The sequence below is a fragment of the Petaurus breviceps genome, unplaced genomic scaffold, assembly GCF_028583685.1.
Source record: "Petaurus breviceps papuanus isolate PSGF00001 unplaced genomic scaffold, PetGlider_PUasm1.0 400, whole genome shotgun sequence".
In the NCBI taxonomy this organism is placed as follows: domain Eukaryota; kingdom Metazoa; phylum Chordata; class Mammalia; order Diprotodontia; family Petauridae; genus Petaurus; species Petaurus breviceps.
Genome location: NW_027186316.1, coordinates 4,979,317 through 5,005,238, shown reverse-complemented (window position 1 = coordinate 5,005,238; position 25,922 = coordinate 4,979,317). Strand labels below are relative to the sequence as shown.

The 25,922-nt window shown below is 42.2% G+C and overlaps 1 protein-coding gene across 1 annotated transcript in view; it reads right to left on the bottom strand.

Annotated features, from left to right (window-relative positions):
* Positions 1-25,776, bottom strand: part of AMMECR1 (AMMECR nuclear protein 1) — a 137,557-nt gene extending 111,781 nt beyond the window's left edge. Inside the window, exon 1 of the mRNA XM_069100424.1 lies at positions 25,256-25,776. Coding sequence (XP_068956525.1) covers positions 25,256-25,776 — 521 coding nt within the window. The remainder of the gene's footprint in view (positions 1-25,255) is intronic.
* Positions 25,777-25,922: the final 146 nt, after the last annotated feature.

The window sequence follows — 25,922 nt, the reverse complement described above, 5'->3', positions numbered from 1 at the left end:
CAGCACATGAGATAGCACAAGAGATCTTAGATAGGTCCTATGGCCTATGATTACTGTCATGGCTAAGGTGGTACATTGGCCCTAAAATCTCACTAGGAGAGAGAGATGTACAGGTCTGAGTAGAGGTATAGGAGCATCAAAGCTGACCTTCCTTTGGGTGACGCATTTTTGAAGCTTAAAAGTTGGCCAGCTAGGCCTAAATATGAGAGGGTCCCAACAATCTCCTGGCAGATTAACTTTAAAAAAAAACTCATGATATACTTTATATGTATTTATATATGTACATGTTGTCTCCTTGCGGACACGGATTGTTTCATTTTCTTTTTGCTTCCCTACCACCTAATACAATGCCTAGCACATAGCAGGTGCTTACTAAAAGCTTAACTGATTGAGAGCCTACTTTATCTTTTATACTATTTCATTACTGACCAGTTGTGAAAGATACACCTTTCCATTTTCTAATTTTATCTTGTAACTTTTTTTTATATTAAGACTATCCACCTGGAGTTTATGATGATATATGTACATATATGTGTGTATACATATAACACATACACACACAAGATGCCAATCAAAATCTATTTCTCCTCAGGCTGCTTTCCAGTTTTCCTCAGAACACCTTCCTCAACAGTTTGTGTTCTTGGATGATGTGTATATCTGTTTCTAGGTTTTGCCAATCTAATCTAGTCCACTGATGTTTCCAATATCAGATAGTTTTAATAATCAGTGCTTTACATTATAATTAGAGATCTGGTTATAATAGTAAAAAAAGGGCTAGCATTTATGTAATGCTGTATGGTTTACAAAGCACTTTACATATATCATCTCCTTTTATCCTCATAACAACTATGAGAAATAGGTGCTATTATTATCCCCATTTTAGAGATGAGGAAATTGAGACTGAGAGAATAAGTGACTTGCCCAGGGTCACACAGTTAGGAAGCCACTGAGGCAGGATCTAAAATCAGGTCTTCCAGGTGGTTAGGGTCCCTCTGCTCCCACTATCCACTATACCTCCCAGCTGCTCTAGGCGCTGAGCTGCCTTGGGAGCTCAAAGTCCTTCTACACTCTACTTTTTAATCATTATATCCCTTGATATTCTTGACCTGTTATTCCTTCAAATAAGTTTTATTATTGTCTAATTTTCCAAAATATCCCTTTGGGAATCTGATTCCTAGAGCATAAAAACAATAGTGAAACCTGGGTAGGAAGGCCATTTTTATTTGATTGTTCCATCCCAGCCATGACCATAACTATCTCTTGAATTATTTAGGCCTCGTTTATTTCTGTAAAAATTGTTCTGTAATTATTTTGTTGTTGCATTTGTATAAATCCTGTATGTGTCTTGGTAGTTTGATTTCCAGATATTTGCTGCATTCTCTTAAATGGAATTTCTCTTCCTATCTCATTTTCCTGGATTTTGTTGTAATATAAGCAAAACTGATGATTTTTAAGGATTTCTTTTGGTATCTTGGTTCTGATACTGCCTCAAATCCCCTTGTTTCTAATTAGTAACACTAGGGAATAACTAAGAATAGTTAGCTGTCCTTCGTTCTCAAAAAGGACCAAAATAACATCACTACATTAGACTCAAGTTACAATATGTCCGACTATAGCTGATCAGACCACTACGAGCTCGGAATGCTCTACCACAGCTCGGGCACAAATAGGCCAAAATTTGTGCATCTCACATTTCTTTTGAGCTACTTCAATTCTGTTCTGCTTATAGAGCACAGCCCCTTCTCTGATGAGGGTACCATGAGTGGTCCTATGCCAGTGTCTCCCATGTCATACAATCAATCTCAAGGTTCTTAAGTGAAACCCTGAGAGTGTCTTTGTGTGGCTTCTTCTGACCACCATGTGAATGCTTGCCTGGTGTGAGTTCTCCATAAAACAGTCTTTTAGACAATTCAAACAATGTGGCCAGTCCATTGGAACTGCACTCTCTGCTGCAGAGTCTGAATACTTGGCAGTTCAGTTCAAGAAAGGTACTCAGAATCTGGTACCTCACCTTGCCAGGTGATCTTTGGCATCTTCCTGAGACAATGACTGCTACTCCCTGGCAGCTAGCCAGGTGCTGGTATACCATGTTTCTCCATGCATGTGTTGAGTCACCAATCAACCCTAACCTCTAGACCATTCATGTCAGGGCCATTTCACAGTCATAGAGAACAAAAACTGAAAGGGACCTTCAATATCATCTAGTCCAACCCCTTCATTTTACAGATAAGGAAATTGAGGCCTAGAGAGGGGAATGTGACTTTCCCAAGGTAATCTGGAAAGTAACCTGGGATACTTCTCAACCTTTCAGCTAAGATCTAATGCAGTGACTACTAGTAACTAAGCAGCAGAATCAAGCTTCAAATCCCAATCTTCTGCCCCAAATCCAGTGCTCCTTCCACTATTGCCCTGACAAAGGAAAGCAGCTTTCTATTTTGCCTTCAGCTGTCCCACCTTGGTGCCAATCCTTGGACTTTCCCTTCCAACATGTCTGTGGTTCCCTTCTTTAATTCTCATTGTCATGAGCCTTTCCCCATGGTGCCCATTTAAACATATAGCCTCTGAACTGCTGCTGCCACCTCTTCTCTGTCCCAGCCCCAACCTTTTATTGTTGCCTTGGAGGCATAGTCTCTGTACCTGAACTGAAACAGAAGGATAAGGGGAGATCAAAGGCAAACATATCAAGCATTTGCTAAAAAGTGTGGACTAGGGTTGAAAAAAAGCTGCCATGGCTACAGAGGAATCTCAGGTGATTGGCTTACAAATCAATTTGAGTAAAACAATGAGGAAATACAACTAGTCCATGCATAAGAGATGGCTTGGTGATTATGGCAACACTGAAACATGTTTTTCTTGGTCAAGAACTTGAGTATGATAAGTACACAGATGAAGAAGGCACCAGAAAGTATGAAATGGCCTAGATTTCTTTATTTCAGCTGAAATTTAGTGCCCAAGATCAGGGTCAAAGTGTTCAATTTTATAATACTACTTGGTATTAGAATGATGGGCCCAAGAGTGAGTAGAAGCTTAGGCTACCCCAAAGAGAAACGAAAAGATGATCAAAGATTTGTCACACCAAAGGTCAGGGCCAATTTATCATGCAAAAAAAACAGCTTCACATGTGCTAATGAATGAGAATGAACACAGGAAGAAAGGCCATGTGATAGTACTGCTCAGAAGAAGAAATGACATTTGAGAACTCTGTGTTGAGGGGTAAAAAGGCATGCTTATGTAGCTCTTTGTGTACTGTGTATATCTGGGACCCGACAGTTTCTCAAGAAACCCCAAAGTTGTTACCTCTCTTCTAGTGGTTCATATGGGGATAAATGATCCCAGGAAAAGGAACACAGAAAGCATGTTGGGATTATAGCTCCCCCCAAACCCCATTCCCCCTCCTACCTTTTCTATTACTGTAAAAAGCATCATCATCCTCCTAGACCCCAAGGATGGAAGCTGGGAATCATCCCGGACTACTCACTATCACTCACCCTCCCATATCTGTCAATTTTACCTCTGCAATATCTCTCAGGTATCCCTCCTTCTCTTCTCTGATGCCGCCACCACTCTAGAGCAGGTTGCCTTTGTCACCTCACATCTGGATAGCTGCTGGGGGATGGGAGAGGGGGAGAAGGCTGTCTCCCTCAAGTCTTTCCAGACTCCAGTCCATCCTGTATACCGTTACCATAGTGATTTTCCTAAAGGACAGGTCTGATCACGTTTCTTGCCACCTTCAATAAACTCTAATGGCTCTCTATTGCCTCTAGGATCAAATACAAAATGAATTGAATGCTGTTTGGCATTCAAAGCCTATATTATAACTTGGCCTCTTCCTACTCTTTCAGTATCCTTACAACCTTACTCCCTCTTATCCCCTACCTTATAATCTAAGATTCAGTGATAATGAACTCTTTGCTTCTCCTCAAACAAGACACATCCATCTCCCAAGTCTGGACATTTTCACTGCCTATTCCCAAGCCTGTATAATTCTTTCCCTTCTCAGTTCCACTTCCTGGCTCCCTCAAGTGCCAGCTCAAATCCCCCCTTCTCCAGGAAACCTTTCCCCACATAACCCCCCTTAATGCTAGTGCCTTCTCTCTACTGATTATCTCCAATGTAGCCTGTCTATATCCTGTTTGTACACAGTAGTTTTAATGTTCTCTCCTCCATCAGACTTGAAGCTCTCTGAGGATAGGAACTGTCTTTGGCTTGCCTTTGGATCCCTAGCACTTAGCACAGGAGGTGGCACACAGTAGGCACTTAATAAATGCTTGATCCCAGGCAGTATTGCTTACATTGCTGCTATCAACTGGGACTTCCAGAAGAGAAAGGCAGAATGAGAGCATGAGTTAAGACTTCAGGTGACCCAGCTGCAAAGCCAAACAGCTGTACTCCAAAGGTTACACTGGGATACAGTTAGCCATGATTGCCAAGCCTGTTTATGAGGCCTCAGGATATACCAGTGAACCCAGGATAGATGAAAGGAGGTTTAGCATGTGCATTGTTGAGAGGAGACTTAGCATAAAGATTCAGTACAAAGACTCAGGGTGCTGAGGCAGCGTAAGGTAGGGGCAGAGCTCCAACCTGATTCAGGAAGATCTGGATTCAGGACCTGACTCTTGCACATGCTAGTTTTGTGACCCTGGCCAGTCACTGAACTTTTCAGTGCCTCCAGAGGTGACATTCTGGATTGGCAGAGGGACTTTCCTCATCTTCCTTGAGGGTAAGCTCCTAAACCAATGAAATCACATGTCCAGTTGAAAAAAAATCAATGTGTATGAACAAGTGAGGGAAGAAGGATGGAGTTTTAATCAGTTTCAGCAATTGCACCGAAACTCAGAACTTGGAGCCTTTTTCTTGGTTCACAAACACGGATGCCAATATTTTGGGGGCCACGGTGAGCAGAATATCTGAATGGCAAGTTTCTGAACTCCTTGTAATTACTTAAAGGGAAAAATGGGGAAGGTAGAAGAAGCAGGAGGAATATAGTGTGACCCAGGATTTAAAACAGAATGAAAGATGAATGAAGGCAATATGACAAATGACCAAGAGCGACAGTTCTTAACAATCGGACAACTGGTTGAGAAGATATTTAAGAAGAGAACTTGGATTGCTGGATCAAAGCTTAGGTTGTTGACAAGGGCTAGAATATATCTAATGAGAGCCAACAAAAATCAATGCTACTTAGAACAAAAAAGAACAGATACAATGACAACAACTACATAAATGGAGATAACTTTAAATGGCAACAAAACTTGGGTCAAAAACAACAGACTGTTGGTATTATTTTGAAAAGTAAATGCCCTTCCTTTCTTTTAGTAAATGATAAATCATTCATTTGCAAGATTGCATATAGTATCTGTCCCAATCATTTTTATGCTGTTTTTCTTAATGCTTTTCAGGGGCTGCATCTTGTGGAGGTAAACGTGAATTGGGGGCTTGTATATCATATTTAAATAAAAAATATCAGTCAATAAGCACCTGCATGTACGTATTTTCTTGTCTGGAGAGCTGTGAATCTGATTAAGAGAACCTTCAACTGCCAAACCCAGTATCACAGAAAGCAGCAGGGATAACAAAGGAAGAATACCAGTGGAGAGGACCAGAAATTCTCAGAAGACAATATCTAAGAAGAGAGGCGGAAATAAAAGCCATGACCTTAGATTAGTCTAAGCAAATGTGCAAAGCAAGTAAGCTGCAGATCTTAATGAGGAGTAAATTCAACCTTAGAGGTAGTCAATTCAACAAACATTTATTAAACAACACTTGATGGAATTTGACTCATGATAGAAGTTTGGGTATAGAAAAGCATACTTTATTCAAAAGGAATAAACTAAAGGGATAATTAAACAAGAAAAGGGAAGGAAAACAATTTGTAAATTGTAAAGCACTGTATAAATTGGCAACTAGTATGAGGCTGATAAGTTATTCCAGTGTTTTCATCTTACAAACTAGGAAAAAGTGAGACTAACTTGTCTATGTCCACACCATCATCAAGACAGTCAACAACTGTCCAAAGCACTGTTTGGATATGTAAGCCAAGCTACCTAAAATTCCCGCTAGGCTTTTGCTATCTTCTCTCTTGTGGTCTCCCACTTTTTGCAAACAAATTTGGACACATTCAAATGGAAACCTTTACTATGTGGAGGGAAGGGTCTCACAAATGAAGCAAAAATAGCATTGGCCAACACACACTCAATCGAGGACCGGTAGAATATTTAAATACTCCACCATGGAGCCCTTTGCCCTTGACAGCCTCAGCATGAAATGTCAGCAAGAGATGATGGGAGAAGATGAGCAGGCAGAAGGGAGAGCAGGAATCACTTTTTCAAAAATTTATAAAAATTATGTAAAGACTTGTTTGGTAGTAAAGGATTTGCAAAGTGATACAAAAAAACAATTTGACACAAGTTGGAAAACACTAATCTACATAATATAAATTCTAATCACATTACTTAATTATAATACAGCCTCTCATTTGGTTTTGACAAAGAATAAGCTTTTCTACATAAGTGAATTTTCCAGATAAAGCTTATTGACCAAATTTATCATTCTAACCATTTTCAAAGGCAATTCTTCTAAAATGCATTACATTCTTCCCTGTCTTCTTAATCAGAGGATACAAATACAATTTAACCTTTGTAAATCAGGGCAATTAAAAAAAAACCCATAACTATGTTGTATGGTAAAAGTTCTCCGTTACTTCTAGGTTTTGTTCTGACTCCTGGCTGTCACTCCCCTTGCCTCTCACTATATCCCCCTCATGGTTTTCTGAATTATAGTTTTTACTCTCTTGTGGGCTAAAACCAAATAAGTAAGCTTAGAAACGTTAAGTTCTAAAATAACAAAAAACTTCGTTTAATTAAGGGTAAACAAAGTCTCCTATTTCTCTTTCCCCATCTAACTTATTCCGTACAGTACAGCCCGAATGAGCTTCCTGGACTCAGCCATGGCTCCTAGCACTACACTGCTCATTAACATTCTATTACTCACCACCACTTAATAAAGCCCAAATCCCTTAATATGGCATTCAAGGCCCTCCACAATCTGCCCCCAACCACCCTTCCAATCTTTCTCATTTGTAGTTTCTTTGGTCTCATACTGTTTTCCCATCCCTTTATCTTTAGATATCTTTTTAGATATCCCAATATCTACCCCAACCTAAATTTAAAACCTAAACAGACTTACCTAAATTGCCAGTTCCTCCAGGAAATCTTCTCTGATTACTCCAGACACACTAATGCACAGTTGGCACAGAGGCTGCCTAGGTGGTACAATGGATAAAGTGCTAAACCCAAAGTCAGGAAGATCTGAGTTCAAATCCAGCTCAGACACAAGACAAGTCACTTACCCTTTGTCTGCCTCAGTTTCCTGAAGTGGAAAGTGGGGAGAATAATAGCACTTACCTCCCAGGGTTCTTGTGAGGATGAAATGAGATATTTGTAAAGCACTTGAAACTTTAAGCTGTTAGTTATATACATTCTAGCTATTAACTTGCAGACCTTGATGCATTATATAAATCCTAGTTATTACTGTGAATCAGTACAACCAGATTGAAAAGCAATTTGGGATTGTCTAATAAATTGACTAAAATGTCCCTGCCCTTTGTCCCAGAACATATACTCCTCATATGTACCAAAATATTTATAGTAGCACTTATTGTGGTAGTAAAGAACCGGAAATAAAGTGGATGGTTCATTGACTGGGGAACAGCTAAACAAGTTGTGGTCCATGAATATAATGTTATATTACTATGCTCTAAGAAATAATGAATGTGATGAATACAGGGAAGCATGGAAAGAGCTACACAAACTGATGCAGAGTGAAGTAAGTAGAGTTGGAGAGACCCCAGAGACCATCTTGTCCAACTCCCTCATTTTACGGAGGAAGAAACTGAGGCCTAGGGAAACGTCACACACAGAATACTAGAGTTAGAAGAGACTTCAGAGGCCAGCTAGCCCAGTCCCTCTCATTTTAGAGAGGTCAAGTTATCCCAGGTCACATAGGCAGCAAGTGAAAGGGCAGGGATTTGCACCCAGGCTAGTATTTGAGCTGAGGTCCTCTGACTCCAAATCCAATGTCCTTTTTACAACATCATGCCACCTCCCATCTTTTGCTAGCTTTCATTATAGCTACTATAAATGCATCTCATCTTCTCTACCATATTATATAAGCTAGTTTTATGAGGACAGAGTTTGTGTCTTAAGGTTTTTGTATCCTGGTTCCCCATCACTACCACCGTGCCCACCTCCCCTGCACCCAGTGCTATGCTCAAAGTAGGTGTTCAATAACATACTGGTTTAATGAGGAAGAGTTTCAGTGCTTTCTGACAGTCAGTTAAGGCTGTATTTATAAGTTTATATTTATTTTAAGTTTTATTTCAGAAGGAAGAGACAAACCTCAGAGAAATGGAATACTACTACAGTTACCTTTTTTTTTTTTTGCTTTTTGGAGAGGGGAGGGCAGGGCAATTGGGGTTAAGTGACTTGCATCTTTTTTAACGTAAAAAGTAAGCATATTGGATATTAACCTGCTGGCCTCGTACAAAACCTTAATGTACCTTTGCAATCATGTTCTTAGTATCATAAGCAGAGAAAGGGTGCTCAAAGATGAGACACTGGGAACCAGGAGAAGATCTGTTACACTCTGACAGTGTACTTTTGAATTATTATCACCAGTTCTGCCTAACAACTGGCACTGGTATCCCCGTGGTTTACTGATCACAAGACAAATCAGAGGTGACTTGTGTTTTACAGGTTGTCCAAAATTTTGAGTGACCATGTCAGAAAGAAAAATCAGTAAAGGGTTGAAACATAAAGATCATTTTTAAAACAGCAGATACTAACTATACTGAAACTACAAGCATTAAGGAAGCAGGTGGAAAAAAACAATGCTAATCGAAAGAATGTGAACTATTGGACATCAGAGAAGAAAAAAACTTTAGAATGTCACTTCCACACAGAAAGCATTTCAAGGGCCTAAATGGGGTCACCATCACAAGGTTGATGAGTGTGGACTTTCTTTTGTAAAACAAAGACCAAATGGAATGCCAATCAGCCAGAAAGCCATTCAATTGAAGGCTGGTGAAATTGAAAACCAGTTAAAATTGCCTCAGAAAGAATTTAACTCAAGTATTGAATAGCCCTGGAGATTTATGTAAAGAAGTTGCTTCTTGGTTAGACACAGGCCATCATTAGCTCAGCAGTTGCCATGTGATTTAAATGAGAATTTGGTAGAATATCAACAGCATGACCTTGGCTTTTGGGGGAGAAGAGGGGTAGAGACGGAGGGACCGCTATTTTCATCTTAGCCAAATCAAGAAGCAAAATGAAACAGCTAGTAGTTAGAGAGCTTTCAGGCTTGCAAAGTGCTTTACAGATGTTGTCTAATTTGACCTTCACAACAACCCTGGGACGGGGCTGCTATTATTATCATCTCTGTTTTACAGCTGAAGAAAATGAGGCAGAGAGAGGTTAAGTGACAGGTCCAGGATCACATTATTAGTAAATGTCTGAGGTAGGATTTGAACTCAAGTTCTCCTGAGTCCAGGCCTCACTGTATCCACTATGCCACTCTAGCTGCTCATGTTTTTCAATATATGGAGCAACATAAGCACGGAAGAGAACAAAAAACCCCCCCTGGCAGGATTTAGGAATGAAAAAGACTAAGGAGATTACCTAGTTCAAATGTCACTTTACAGCAAAAGCCATCTTCATTAGGGAGAAAAAAGGTGCATATAAGCAATCAAGAACTCCCCACTAGATCACATGATAGAAGAACCATTTCTAAACAAACCACTCTCCTGGCCACTGAACCACATGGCTCTGGAGGAGACAGTGAGGCTTCTGACTCTGCATAGCCCTGTCTCACTTAAATCCAATTCACTTGCATGTCATGGCTTTACCTCCCTTGATGTCATGGCCCTCTCCAAGAACAAAGGACAAATAGCAGTAGCAGCTCTCCCCACTGTAAGACTAAAGACAGACAGGTCAGGGATGAGAAATACAAAATCAATGCCCTATAAGCACAGCAGGTGGGTGAAGTCCAAAAGTTCAGATGATGAGCTAAGAACAGCCAGAAGGATCTTAAGCTGTAACAGGGGAAAGAAGAGGATCCAAGAAGAGATCAGCGTATTGCGGGGGGTGGGTGGGACAAGGAATAAAGCAAAGAAGATTGAGCTGCTCAACATTTTCTGTGCTTCTGCCTTTTTTTCCCCAAGGAGAGTGATGTCTGCACCGGAAGGAAGAAGACAATAAATAGTTAATAGGGGTTTGATACCCAAGAAAAGTAGGGAGAAAATGGGAGAGCAGGTAGCTGCCTCTGATTTGGCCAAGTGACCAGGTAGCAAACAAGCTGGCAAAGGCCACAGCTGAAGGGCTCTCTTTACAAAATCAAGGAGAACGGCAGAAATACTGCAGGGTTAGGTGGGCAAATATTATCCCAAGTTTCAGAAAAAGAAAAAAGGCAAAGATGAGTCTGACTTTGATTTCCAGTAAAATTCAGTAAAGACACAGTTAGTGAATATCTGGAAATGGAAATGATCACAAGGAGCCAGCACAGCCTCGTCAAGAATAAGCCACAAATGCCTAATTCCATTTTTAATTCCCAATTCCTGATTCCGTTTTTTTGGTATGGTAATTACACTGGCTATGGAGTGAACACTACAGGTACAATTTACCAAGATTCTAATAAAACATTGGACCTCATTTCATGCTATTGTGATGGCCAAGGGGAATGGGACATGGGCTAGAGGGATGGGGGCTCAGAACCAGTTCAATGGCTGGACTTAAAAGTAGTCATCTATAGTTCAATGACATCTCAGAAAAAGGTCTCAAGTGGAACGTCCCAAGGATCTGTGCTTAGTCCTGTGTTATTACTATATTGCCTTGGATAAAGGATGCTTATCAAACCTGAAGTTGACACAGAGCTGGAGGGACGTGTAGCATGTTGGATAACAGAGTCAGGATCCCAAAACTCTAGAACACTGGCCAAATCTAATCAAGCTAAAGAAGGATGAATGCAAATCTTACACCCAGGCTAAAAAACAATCAACTTCAAAACACAGCATGGAGTTTGGGGGTGGGAATGGCTACATAACCATTCACCTAAAAAAGATCTAAGGGTCTTATTGGATTACAAGCTCAATAAAATTCATTCATTATGATACACCAGCCAAAACTAACGAGTGCATTAATAGGTATGCTGTCCAGGTCTAGGAAGGCAATATTCCTGTTGTTCTCTGGCCTGGTCAGATCATATCTATAGCACTGTGTCCAGTGGTGGGAACCACATTTTGGAAAGGGCATTGCTAAACTAGATGGATGGTGCATGTGGGAGAAAAATCAAGCTGGTAAAGGGTCTCGAAACCAGGTCATATGAGGATGAGTTGAAGAACCTGTACGTGTTTATTTAGCCTGGAGAAGAGAAGACTCACAGGAGATATGAGGAGAGTTCTCTTCCAGGATTTGAAAAGTTCTCAAGGAAGAGAGATTACACCACATTTATTCTTCACGGTGGGGTCAATTTAGGCGTGATCTAAGGAACAACTTCCAAAGGATCAGAACTATTTAAAGGCAGAAACAGCTATATCCAGAGGCAATGCAGCAAGCACTTATTAAGTACTCAAGGACCTGCCATCCTTCCAGGAAGATACAACATATACAGAAATTGATATAAAGTCCACATAAATTAGGAGTAATCAAAAGAGAAAAGGTGCTAATAACTCTGGCCCAGGGGAAGGAGTCAGGAAAAGCCTCATAGGGGGAGGCAGCAGTTGGGCTAGGGATTTATGAGGCAGAAGGGAGGAAAGAGTGCATTCCAGATACAAAAGTTGGCCTGATGTGTAAAGGGAACAGCTTAGCAGGCTAGTTTTACTGAAACAGTATGAAGGGGAGTAATAGGAAATAAGATAGAAAAGACAGGTGGGAGGCAGATTGTAGAGGGCTTTAAAGGCTAGGCTGAGGATTTTGTATTTTATCCTGGAGGCAATGGGAATCCATTTTAGATCTCTGAGCAGGGGGTGACACAGTCAGCTCCATGTTTTAGGAAAATCAATTTGGCATCTGTGTTGAGGACAGATTGGAAAGGGGAAAGATGAGAGACAGGGAAACCAATTACAAGGCTATTGTAATAGTCCAGGAAAGAAGTGATGAGAGGGTAAAGACTGTGTGAGCAGAAAGATGGAAACATATTAGAGATGTTGCGGAGGCAGAATTAACACGAGCTGTCAGTGGGTTCTGCACAATAGAAGTCTCTGAGCAAAGACTGGATAACTAACTACTTATTGGTTTTATGGTAGAAGCGATTCTTGCTTATGCACAAATGAGACTAGGAGATGACTGAAATCTCTTCCAAATCAGATTCTCTTATCTAATGAGGTGTCAAGAAAGGGAAGAGATGATGACTTAATTAATGACTTGTTATTAACTGGGTTCAAAAGGAGGTAAATTTATGTGAGAAACTAAGGAACTGGAGTTGGGAAGCATGTTGGCAAACATTTCATTGTGGATCAGGGGCAGAAGACACAAAAGCAAGCCCAAAAGGAAGAAAGAGATAAAAAATATGGCAGCATCATATAATACAGGAGGGATGGAGAATGTCAGCTACCCAGAGATCAAATAGAGCTCTCTGCCAAAAGCAGAGAAGCCAATAAACTCTTGTTCTGCTTTCATGAGAAATTCACTCTTCAAAAGATAAAGGAAGAAATGGGAGCATCTCTAGTCTGGACCCAATTCCAGTCAAGAAGGAACCATTAAATTTAGAGTTAGTGAACCAAAGGGAAAGGCAGACATGCCATTCAATAGCATTTTATTCAATAAGTATTCCTTATCCTAAACTGGTGGAGAGCAGATTTCAAAGAGTTTAGAGAAAGGGTCAGCAAGGTCCCATGGCAAACAGTTCTACTAAGGAAATTAGCCTAAGAAGAAAGTAAAGATCTACAGGATGAATTTCAGAAAGTAAGAAAAGTGGACTGCAAGGAGCTGGGCCTAGAGCTGAACAGGAGAAAAAGAAAACAATACATTGCCTTTGAGAAATTCCACAGTATTTTTAATGACTCCAAGCTTCTCCTCGAAGCAAAGGTCCACTTTTTTTTTTTAAAACAACAATATTTCTCCCTTGATATGTCATGTGGCTGCAAATCATTGACCCAGTCTGGTCTCCAAAGAATGAAAGTTAAGGGTCACCCCAGAAAACAATGGGGAATTACATGGTGGGCATGAGCATGCTGTAACACATTAGCAACAAAGAAATACAAAAACCAAGAATATCATCAGAGAGTTAATGAACCAAGGGGAAAAAAAAAATGAGTGTACAGCATGACAAAAGCGGTGGATAACTTATGTGCTACACTGGTATTAATACAATTTCAGAAGAAAGGACGTCTTCCCACCTTATCAGGTAGACACTGCTGCCCCTCCCCTTGTGGAAGTTTTAGTCAAGGACCTGGACAAGGACACAAGATAAGACAGAGATAGGTTGTGACAGGCCACAGTGACAACATCCCGGCTCTATGGAAGCACCAAACATGCAGATGCTCAGGCTCGGGGAGGAAGTCCTCTAGGCTCCTAGTCTCTGGTGACCCAACTACATATAGACAGCTTATTCTGAAATGACTCACATCTTGGTGACAGGGCTTTTCTTGGCTAAGACATGCCAAATTTCATTTTCTGTCAATAATGAACACTTTCAAGGTCCAGAGTGTCACAACTCTTCTTGAAGAAGGAAAATATGCTGAATTTGGAAAGGGTCTGAGTTCAAATCCCAGCTCTGAAACTTCCCTGCATGACTTGAGAAAATTCACAGAACCTCTCTGAGCCTTGTTTTCCTCATCTGCAAAACATGGTCAGATTAAGGTGACATCTTCCATCCATCTAGTTCTAAAGCGAGGTTCTTATGGTACAGAGGTGGAACTTCTAGCCACTTTCACTTCTTCATTTCAAACCACCATGTTACATTTTCCTCATCCTACCTTTGCATTTAAGTCACAGAGGATGAAGTACAGATGCAGACTTTGTAGAAAGTTATCTTCTATCTACTCTGCATATTTCTTGTATAGACTAACTTTCATAGCTGTTTCCCCCCCCAATTAAAATACCAGCCCCTTAAGGGCAAGGACTCCTTTTGCTTTTTCTCTTCGTATCCATATCACTTAGCACAGTGCCTAGCACATAAATACATGTCTGCTGATCAATTAATTGATGCTATTTAGAGTAGCAAGAGTTAAGATTTATAAATGGTCTTCAAAGATTTCATCCCCTGACCATTCTTCTGACATGATCACTGGAGAAGGGGAATGGGCTCATCCAGTTGGGGGCGATTTTTTTATTCTGAAATACTTCCTGGGTCATAATTGCCAAAGGATTCATCAACCAGTGGCCAAAAAACCCCAACAAGCGAGGTGGGGATACTAGGAAAGGCAAGAAGAGCCCCTGGCCTCAGACAGGAGACGACATGGGGTAACAAGGTGCAGAGAGACTAGAAGGAAGGTAACCTGGGAAGGGAAGGCGCTAGCCACTGAAACCAAGCAGCTAACGATCAGCCACCCCCAGCTTAGCAAAAGGCTGGTTCTCAGGACACAGAAAAACTGCGGGCAGGACCCTACTCAGAAGACTTTGCTGGCGCTCAAGCTTCTCTGGCATTACCTCTAAAATCAAAAGGTCACACTTTGTGCTCTTTCGGCATCATCTTTAAAATCCCAGGCTAGCTTGGGATAGCCTGGATATCCCATACCAACAAACCCCACACCACAATAAGCCATTAAAATAGAATTTTTGGAGAAGCATTTTTTTTTTCCTACATGGGAAATATATCCTGAATGTAACCATTTATGGATTCCAAAAATTTTGTCTTCCAAGTACAATGGATGGCAGGGAAGATGGCATCTTGTAGGAAGAGGAGCAGGAAGAGAACTTCAACAAAGTGACAGAAGAAGAAAATGGAGAGAAAAATCAGTAAAACATCTTGCTTTTAAAGCAATATAAAAAACCTTTCACAGCCTGTATTTTTAATATAATAGTTTTATTCATTTACTTTTAACTGTATACCAACATACCTTTTTTCTTTTAAAAAATCTCCCTTTAACAGAGCAGTCTATATTCTCACCAAAATGGTAGATTAAGCCACAAACCAATGTGAAGGATAAGGGGGGAAAGAAGGCCCGTTGGGTAGTGGCCTCAAGCATCATGGTCCAATGAAAAAGAGAAAGGGGCTGAGAGCCAGAGGAGCTGAGGATGAGGCCCAAGCTCTGCCACTTACTAAGTGACTTTAGACATGTTACCCAATTCTTTGGCCTCAGCTTTCTCAGTTCTAAAATGAGGGACTCAATGACCTACCTCTAAGATCCCTTCTAAATCCATGAAACTACAAAACCTGGCTTCTCACCTTGGCTCTGGCACTAATTAGGTAGGTGACCTTAGTTAAGTCTCTTCCCCCTCTCTGAGTTTCCATTTCTTCATCTGTAAAATGAAAGGCATGGACAAAATTATGGAATCAAAGTCACAAGGGCCCTCAGAGTTCACTTGATCCAGCCCATATCAGAACAGGCGGACAAAGTTGGCACCCAATTTTTGCTCAAAGATTTCTAAGGAAGAGGAGAATCTACTACCCTCAAGTAATGGCTGGATGACCTCTAAGGTTCTTTACAGTCTTAATACTATATGATTTGACCGTTCTAATTACATTATTTAGTAAACACCACACAGTGTTCCACCAGGCAAATGTTATACAACAAATACCCTGCAAAGGTACTCTACAGAAGAATGAGACCATTCTGCTCACCAAGCTCCCTAAAGGATTCACAGATTGTGGCAGGTGTAAATTTGGTCAAGCTCAGGAAAAAAAAAAAAAAGATTTTTCCCTTTTGGCTTACATGTCCACTTAAACATACTTGCAATTATCTTGGAGATATACACACAAGCCATCTGTCATCACAAGAATAGTTTTCTGAGTGGAGTTTCCAAGGGGCAATAGGCTATGTCTACTGGCCTTGTGGAGCTCAAAAGATTACTAGGGAGTAGAAAGCAAAGGAATGCTGGGGATTTACCTTAAAAGCAATCTGAGACTTTGAAGGTATGGTTCAAACAAGGACAGCATCTCTCTGAACCAACACAGAGTGGTCAGAGAAAGGCCTCTCACTCTACAAAGCAGGAAGCCCAGGAGTTGAGGAAAAGCTGCCTGTGTAAAGGCTGAAATCCTACAGAAATAGTTACAGATGGTAAGGAAAGCTCCAAAGTCAAAGGAGTTAGAAGCGATGCTTTTTAGACCAAGTCCCCAACCTGGCATATGAATTCCCTCTATCTCATGCTAGATAAGCAATCTCCCAGACTCTGTTGAACTCTGGTCCCAAGGAACTGGCTGCCTCCCAGAGTAGTCCATGTCATTTTCAGATAGTTCTGGTCAAAAGAAAATTCTTCCGTATATTGAACTCAAAGCTGTCCCTCATTAACTTCTCTACTGGTCTTACTTCTACCCCCTTGAGTTCCGCAAGATAAGTTTAACCCCAATTCCACATGACCGAACTCAAAATATGTGAAGTAAGAAATCCTAGACCAAAGTCGAATCTTCTCTAGGCTAAATATACCTGCTTGCCTTTGAGCTGCTATCTTGGACTTGGTTTGGTGTTCCCATCAATAGCCTCTGGCCCCCTGTCAAGTCCCTATTAAAATGCAGTGCCCAGAATTCAATATGATGTTCTAGGCATGGTCGAGTCAGTACAAACCACAGCAACACTACCAATTCCTACAATCCAGACACTAGATTTCAGTTAATACAGTCAACAAATTGCATTTGCTCTGAGGGTTCTAGAGTTTCCTAGCAAAACAATGGTTTTGGTGAGGCAACTGCGATGTGGGGTTCATTAGTAGTCCTAGCACCTAACACAATGCCTGGTACATAGTAGGTAGTTAAAAATGATTACTGATTGGAAAAAACACTTGGCTTGAAGGATAAGGAAGAGCTAAGGACTGAACCCGGGATTTCATTGATATTAGGAACTCCCAGGAGGACACTCCCTCTCCCAATGCAGGTTAGCAGTTTCTCTGCAATTTATAATCTTGGAGAGAAGAGCACAGAGAGGTGACTGAAGTGAGGGCCTGGGATGCCTCAAAGGCAAGCCTCAGGGCTTCCTGGCCAGCCCCTCTAATCCACTATGCCATGCAACCTTGTAAAAGTCTGAAGATCAGGTTCAAACCCCAAATCCACAGGAGCTAGGGTATTCTAGATGAGTCACTTCACCTCAGAGCCTGTTTTTTCATCTATGAAATGGGAATAATTGGCATTTATATATAGTCTCTCATTTTATGCCTCTTAAAAGCCCAGAGAGGGTAGTACAACTATTATTATCCTCATTTTTATATAATGAAACTAGGTTCCCAGAGATCAGAGAGTTGCTTATAGTAAAACAGCTAATGAGTGTCAGAGCTGGAATTTGAACACAGGTCTTTCTGACTTTCTGACTAAATCCAGCATTCAACCCACCTACCTTAAGAGTTATGAGGAAAGGGAAGAAGCGAATAGATATTTATATACCACCTACCATGTCCTTTTACTATCTCACTTGATTCTCACAACAAGGGTCGAATGTAGGTGCTCTTATCCCCATTTAACAGTTTGGGGAAATCGAGGCAAAGGTTAAGTGACTTGCCCTGAGTCATTTTTAGAGCTTGTGTTGGAGCCTGGATTTGAACCTGGGTCTTCCTGACTCCAGAGCTGGTGTTCTATCTACTGTACCACCAGAGGTCTTTTGAAAACTATAAAGTGCTATAAAATTAACATGATACTAAGCTTATATTCAACTAAGACTTTAGGCTTTTTTCATATGAACTATTATTTCTTCATGATCCCCTCTACCCTCCCCCCCCCCCACCATCTGGGGTGTACTTGCCAGACTGAACCATTTATCCTTATCAAACTCAGTGTGCTGAAACAAGGTTATCTTTTTGGTTCCTGATACCATTATCCAATAAATTAGCTATCCCTTTCTGGTTCATGGCATTTGCAAATGTGATCAGCAGGCCACCCACTCATGTTTTTATCCTTGACAAGACAAGTCTTTAGAAAAAGTTGAACAGATAAGGCTAAAGACAAAGACCTGTGACCCTACCTCTCTTCCCTCCTTCCCCCCACCCAAGACTTTCAGACAGTCACTAATCAATATTCTTGAGCAAGATGGCTCACCCAGTTAGGAATCCCCTCTAAGGAGACCGCCGTCCAGCTGACATTTTCCCACCTTGACCACCAAGTTCAATGTCTCAATGAAACAGTGGTCAGTCTCATCTGTGGTCACATTCTGAATCTTTTCCAACTGACCTGTTCAGGTCCTCCCAAAAATCTTCCACAAGAGGCTATATGCCTAATGGCCTAGGGGTCTTCCTCTAGCTTCCTACTTAGTAGAATATGAAGGTGGTTAGCTCTCAGGTAGCTCACATTCATACTACAAACCTACTCATACCCAGCATATACCTCTCCATTGCCCTTTGCCCTCAGCCACAAGGGCATTAAATTCAAAATTGAACAAATCAAAATTCATCAGACACTTCCCAAGAACCTGCTGTAGACAAGAAGATATTACATGCTTACTAACAAGAACATGTGATTGCTGTCTTTGAGGAGCTTGGGAAGGAAAGAATACAGAAGGCAGAGATATAAAGTGCTACTATACACCAAGCCATGGTGAGATCACATCTACATGGAGCTTTGGGAAAGATATGATATCTGAGTTGGGTCATAAACATATGAGAAGAGTTGTGCAGGAAGGTGAAGCTGGCAATGATGTGGAAAATAGATTTTTCATGAACACATACTGGCTTCCCTTTCTAAAGGACTACAAACTACCTGTTCATGAAAGACCCCTAGAATCTTGCCAGGGATCAACTTCAAGCTCACCAATCTATAGTTTATAAAATCCAAACATTTTTGTCCTTTTGGGGAAGGGGGCTATTTGTCCACTTCCAGTTCTCCCATTCTCTACAATGCCTCAAGGATTACCAAAGGCGGCCCCACATTACATGTACAGATTCTTCTGTCAGTCTTTAAATATGTATTCTGGGCCAGAGCCTTGAACTCATTTGGAGCAGCTGGGTGTTTTCTTGCTCCATCATAACCTACTCTGGCTTTTGACCCCCTCTTAAATCTTTCTGGTCTGCCTTTTCCGGGATAAAGATTATTCTCTCAATGGAAAAGTCAGAAGAAAAATGGGAAATTGAGTAAAATTCTGCTATGAGTTAACTTTACACTATCAACCTCAAGCAATACCTCTATTTTTTGTCCCGTCTTTTCTGGTTGCCTCTGGCTTGAGTCTTCCCTTCACTACACTTAAGAGGTCTGTGCCATTCTCCTATATTCTTCCTTAGTTAGGGATTTAGTGATTTTTGTTTTAGGAAATTGATATAAAGAAGTATCTTTAACTTAGGTGCTTAGTTGGTAGCTTTTTATACAAAGTTCTAATTTAGGAATTTATGGTTCCACAAATGGATACTCAGAAAAGAAAGCCATTACTTTGAAACCCCCAATTCACCTACAAACGGGATTTTCTATCATCGGTAAGCAGGAGACATGGCACCACACCAAACCTGCAGCAGCAGCCACCCTTCAAGAATAACTAATTCCCAAAGTGCTGAAACTACAAAACAAACACTAAGAGCCATCACCTTTGCAGCAGATCCACTAAGAGCTGCACCTGTATACACACTCTTCCAGGTCTTATAAGGTGAAGACTATTAGGATATGTTAAAGTGGAAGGAAGAACAAGTTCCATTTAATTATGTTAGTATAGTTTGCTAACTTTAAGTCCTACTGGTCAGCCCTAGCTAGAGAGTCAAAGACTACTCAAGACAGTGCCACTGTAGCCTGGTCTTTATTTAGTCCAATGTCAGGCAGGTCACGGGCTTTCCCTGAAGGGGAAAACACAAGCCTCTCTTCTTAGGCACCTCCCTGAGAATGGCAGCTGAACAAAAAAGCACAGAATGAGCAAAAGGAAATGTCCATACAGTCCAGACCACTACAGCCAATGCTGATTCTTCTACATTTAGTAGTAGGGTGGATAGAGCGATAAACTGGGAGTCAGGAAGACCTGAGTTCAAATCCAGGCTGTGTGACCCTGGACAAGTCACTTAATTTCTTTCGATCTCAGTTTCCTCATCTGTAAAATGGGAATAATTACAGTACTACCTCCCAAGGTATTATGAGGATAAAATGAGATAACATTTGTAAAGCACTTTACAAACCTTAAAGCGATATTGATAGACAGATATACACATATATATGTATGTATATATACATACACATACATATATACATACATACACATATTGAGAATATATATATTGAGCAATTATGCAATCTAACCCACCTTTACCTTACAGAAGAACTGAAGCCAGGGCTGTTAAGTGACTTGCCCAGAGTCACACAGCCACTACAGGTCAGGGATAGAATCTAAACTTCCTGACTTTGAGACCAGCTCTCTAGTCATCTTGGGTAGCCTAGGTGAAGCAGTGAATAGAGTGCTGGGCCTGGGGTCAGGAAGACCTGAGTTCAAATCCAGACCCAGATACTAGATGGGTAACCCTGGGCAAGTCACTTAATCTCTGCCTGCCTCAATTCAACTCAAATCAAACTGTAAAATGGGGAGGAAATAACAGCACCTACCTCTCAGGGCTGTCAAGGATCAAATGAGACAATATTTAAAACACACTTAGCACAGTGTCAGTCTGGCACATAGTAGGTACTGAATAAATGCTTATTCCCTCCTTTCTAAAGGGGCTGGCTAGTTTTAGAATACAATGGCTGAAGAAGGCCTCCATGTGGATGAAAATACCTGTTCTTTTCCTCCCTCCAAAATCTCCTGCACTGCTTTTCCTACTGTGCTAACACTAGTCTTAAGATTTTACTACTTCACAGGCATCACATAGAGACCATTTTCTTGGTTAGCACCAGCACTACACTTTTGGAAACCTGGAAAGATTAATCATGTATAAGAAGTCCAATGAAGCTAACTCAAAAACTGCACATTTTGATCATCCACTGGATGGGCAGAGTTCATTTATGGTCCAGTTAAGACTTTCCACTGCTGTTCATTTGAGTTCTGCACTACTGCCTGGTGTTACCATCTGCCTGGTGAAGTCTAATGACTAAATTAGACACTGTAGGAATATTTGCACATTTCCCAAGTGAGATCATGACATTCAAAAAGATGGCAAGACTGCCAAAGCTGATCAAGGAATACAGATTCCAAACACGTAAATAACATATGCTTCACCAATGCTGGTGTAATGGAGAAAGCACTGGATATGGAGTCAGGGGACCCAAGTTAGAATTCTGACTGATACTTACTTGCCTAAGGTCACAAGGCTAATCACAACTTTTCTGGCCCTGGCGCCTCTTGGGTAAAATAAAGAGATTGAGGTAGATGTCCAAGATCCTTTTCCAGTTAATAATCCAATGATCTCCCTGGCAATCAGTTCAAATATATGCTTAGCTTCGCAAACCTTAAAGTACTATATAAATGTTAGCTATTATCATGATTATTCCATACAAAGCGTCTACGAAGTCTCAGTGCAGTTTTAAGCTATGAAAGTGTAAAGCTTCACTAAGACTTTGGAGACACCCTGTAGTAGTAGAAAGAAGCAATGGGCTGGGGGAGGGAGAATTAGTTTCTAAGCCCAGCTCTGCCATAAACTAACCTCACATGACCTTAAAGAAGTTTCCCTCCTTCTCAGAGGCTCAGTTTCCTCATCTGTAAAGTCAAACTAGATGGACTCAGTTTAAAAATAATGATGATGGGCCCTTCTCTAACCTTCCATGAGTCTACAAGATGAAAAGATCACAGCAAGCTGCCTACCCCAACCCTCCAGTTTCCTTGAACTTTATATGCACACCTTGTGATATGCCTAGTGGGACATTAGGACTTTGGTCTTCTTAAAGCATGGGGTTCACCATTCATTCAAACTGTCTCTTAGTCACTGTACCCAATGTGCAACAATATCAATCTTTTGTATTTGATTACTTGCTACAAAATACAGAAGCATACTATGAGTGTTGCTTTAATTATTCAAATATATCCCCCTGACTAAAGGCAACATACTACTTATTACATTGGGTTACTAAATCTTGAAAAACAATCCTAAAAGTTCAATGTTATTAAAAAAAACAAACAAAAACAAAGCTCTTATTGTAGGATGTCATTCTAGAGTTACCAGGTGTTCTGGCTGTCCTGGACAATTAGAGATGAATTGGTGTATCTGTTCATGCATATGGAGATCCAAAGCAGCCTGGCAAATATGCACGGTTTATCTAAAGGGGGCTAAGTGAGGGTACAGGACTCAACCATTAGTGCTAGCTAAAAACACCCACATTCCCAAGTCTCTCATACAAGTACCAATCTTGCATATTAAGAGTAGCACATGTTGACTGCCACCCCTCAGACAAGTTTTGCCTGCTGCGGACCTATTTAGCTGCTGCCGTCATACTTGGTAATGACAATGGTGCTACCTCACTTGTACAGACAAGCAGTAATATACATCAGCACCAAAGGTTCTTGTCTGTACTACTAGACAGAAATAACCACCAAGACATGAAATGAGTGGCTCCTTTGATACTAACAACCCCACCCTAACCTGGAGGCACAGCTTGAACCTGATTAATTCAGACCTCTAACTCTAGGGGGGTGGCGTGGGGTGGAGGGGTCTTATCAATTTCTCCCATCCACTGACATACATCCTTGGGAGGGAAGGAGTGGGGGGAGGGGTTGGCCACTGGCCACAATACATAAGCTCCTAGAGAACAAGGCTTATGTTTTTTTATAGCACCCAACATACTGTCACGTACCTAAGTACACAAGGCTATTGATGACTAGAAGCACATACAACATTGTGCAAACTGGACTCTAGATTACTGTGAAACATTTGAAGTTATTTTCCATAACTCAACACTTCTTTCCTTCTTCCTGAAATCTCCACACAACACTTCAAAATTTACTTAAGGAAACTGAATTTCTATTGTAGTCTCCTTCCTGCTTAAGTCAATTTTCATCTCCTTCTCTTCAGACTGGACTTTTTAGTCAATGTTTCCCAAAGTACAAAAGTAGATGGAACCATACCATACTGTTGCATTCAAGGATTATGAAATAAGCATGACTGCCCTTCTAGAACCATGTGAACACATCCACAGCAGACAAAAACGGGGCTCGTTCTAGTTCATCGTTCAATTCCACTTACATCCATACTGAAATCCCAGAAAATGGAGAGGTAGCAGGAAAGAAACAAAATCTGGAAGTGTGATCTTAGTAGATACCATCAAATGATATTGGCAAAGGCATTTTTTTCCCACTCCACTTTTCCTTTTGAAATTCAAGTTGTATTCTGTTTTGCAAATTCACTAAGTGAATTTGTGTGGAATAAGTGTGAAAGAAGTGTGGAAAGTGCATCCTCTGCTTTAGAGCAATGGAACCTAAAGGCTAAATCAACTTTGTCAAAATTCATTTGGTAGCTCGGAAACTAGATTTAATTATTGCAGCCCCATGACTTTGCAGAACCATAATTGGCTCCAATATATCACAGACATCAAAGACCATAGAAAAGTTACAAATAAGTGACTCAGTTCGGCTACACTACCAAATTTTCCTTAAGATGGTCTTTTAAGGGATGGATTCTTTTTTTTTAATGAAATTGGTTCAAAAAGGCTTTGTACTTGGGATTTAAATTTCTAGCATTAAATACATTAAAATTTATAAAGAAATGATATTTAATCTGTTTATTCAAGTGTCAGCTTGGATGCTGTTGCATGTGAACTGATGCCCAAAAATGACTAAAAGTCTGAGAGCAAATGGAAACAGACCACAGAAAAGTCATGCAAAATGAAACACACATTTTAAATATCAAAGCCAAATAAAACAAACAATAAGTTGGTAATTTCCATGACCTTTATTGGGATTTCTACTTTACATATGAATTTAACATTTGTTCATATTTATGCAGAAGTTTTCCATCATTTACTTAAGCCCTCAAAGCCCTGAAATGAAAAAGGACACCAATTCACAGATTTTTAATTGAGGGAAAGGAATGGGAGGGGGAAGGAAGAAGGGGGTCACCTGGCTTAGCCAGAGAAAGGTATGACTTCAACTGAATGGTGTTCTATAGCCTCTTCTTGGCAGCTGATTGCTAAATATAAAAATCATCTATCCCTTTTCTTGGTCTGCCCTTCTGTGGTCTTGACATTTGTCGACTAATGTCAGAAACAAAAAGTCTTTTGAAATTTATACAAAGTCCCATGTCTCCTATCAACCCTCTGCCCCACAAAAGCAGGATCATGTCCCCCCTCAATCCTCTGCCCTTTGCACAAAATAGGAATAGTACCATGTGCCCCTTCAGTCCTCTGCCTCCTCCCAACAAAGTGGGAATAGTCCCATGCCCTCCTTCAAAAGTAGAAATGAATTGATTAATTGGTAGAAGACACCGATAACAAGGAGACATCCCAGGAGTTTAAAATAAGTGAAAGCATAAAAAATGAGAGGGAGAGGGAGAGAAGGGGGGGAGGGGGAGAGAGGGGGAGAGAGGGAGGGAGGGAGGGAGAGAGAGAGAGAGAGAGAGAGAGAGAGAGAGAGAGAGAGAGAGAGATTGAGAATGTCACACACAAAAGTTTTTTAAAATCCCTATACATTTACTGTAGGCGATCCGCCTGAGAATGTGGAGATAATTTTCAAGTCACGAAGCACAGCATTTTTTTTTTTTAAGTGAAATGCTCACTTTTAAAATGAAGGATCCACGGGACAGGGAAATTGAGGGAAATGTGGATTCCTTCATTCTATGCACTAGAGAGACAAGAGGGAGCAGGGTCCTGGGAACATCAAGGAGAAAGAAATAATGAGCCAGGCAGGAGACGTGTGGGTCACCAATCGGTCCCTGGGCAGCCCAGGGGAGCTCGGGGGCAGAAGGCAGAAAGCTTTGGGTCAAGTTGGCAGCCCGGGGGGCCCCACGGCACAGGCGGCAGAGCTGAAGTGGCCGGAGGAGCGGCGGTTCTCCCGACACATACAATGAATGGGTGAGCAGCTAGCCATGTGCGGAGGGCATGAGCGCCCGGTGGGGTACAGCCGGGCGGCAGGTGGCAAAGTAAGGAGGGGGCAGCCGGGGCGCCGCCGCAGGGGGTCGGGGAGGGGAGCAGATCCCCATTAGCGGCCCGGGCTGCAGCGATTGGCGCCCCGGCGCGCGGGTGGGGGGGGGGGCGGGGGGGCAGGGGGGCCGGGCCGATGGAGGGGTGCGGTACTCACTAGGGCTCGTTGGTGAAGCGGGGGGCCCGGGGCTGCTGGTAGCCGTTCAGGTGACAGTAGAGCACGTCGAAGCAGAAGCAGCACATCTCGGGCGACACGACCATCTTCCGGGCGCCGCCGCAGCCGGGCGCGGGGGCCGCCAGCGGCTGCGGCGGCGGCTGCGGCGGGGCAGCCACTGGGGGGGCGGCGGCGGCGGAGAGCAGGCTCCCCCCGCCGCAGCCCGAGGGCGCCGACAAGGGAATCCCCCCCACGCTGCCGCCGCCGCCGCCGCCGCTCCCGAGCCCGTTGAGCCGGGCGCCTGCGCCCCCCAGCCCGAGCTCCCTGGCCCGGCCCTGGCCCTCGCTGCCGCCGCCGCCGCCACCGCCGCACGGGGGGTGCGGGCCGGCCGTACAAGACGAAGAAGACGAGGAGGCGGCCGCCGAGCCGGACGGGGGCGAGCTGGACAGTTTCTGCTTCTTCACCCCGCAGCAGCCCGCCGCCATCTTGGAACAGCCTCCCCCCGCGCGCCGCTTCTTACCCATCGTGCGCAGCCCCGGCGCCGGGGGGGCGCGCACGCCAAGCACCGCGCGCGCGGGCGCGCCCCCGCCTACCGGCCGGCCGGCGTGAACCAAGCGCGCTGCCGTTGCCCCCCCCCCCCCCCCCCCCCCCCCCCCCCCCCCCCCCCCCC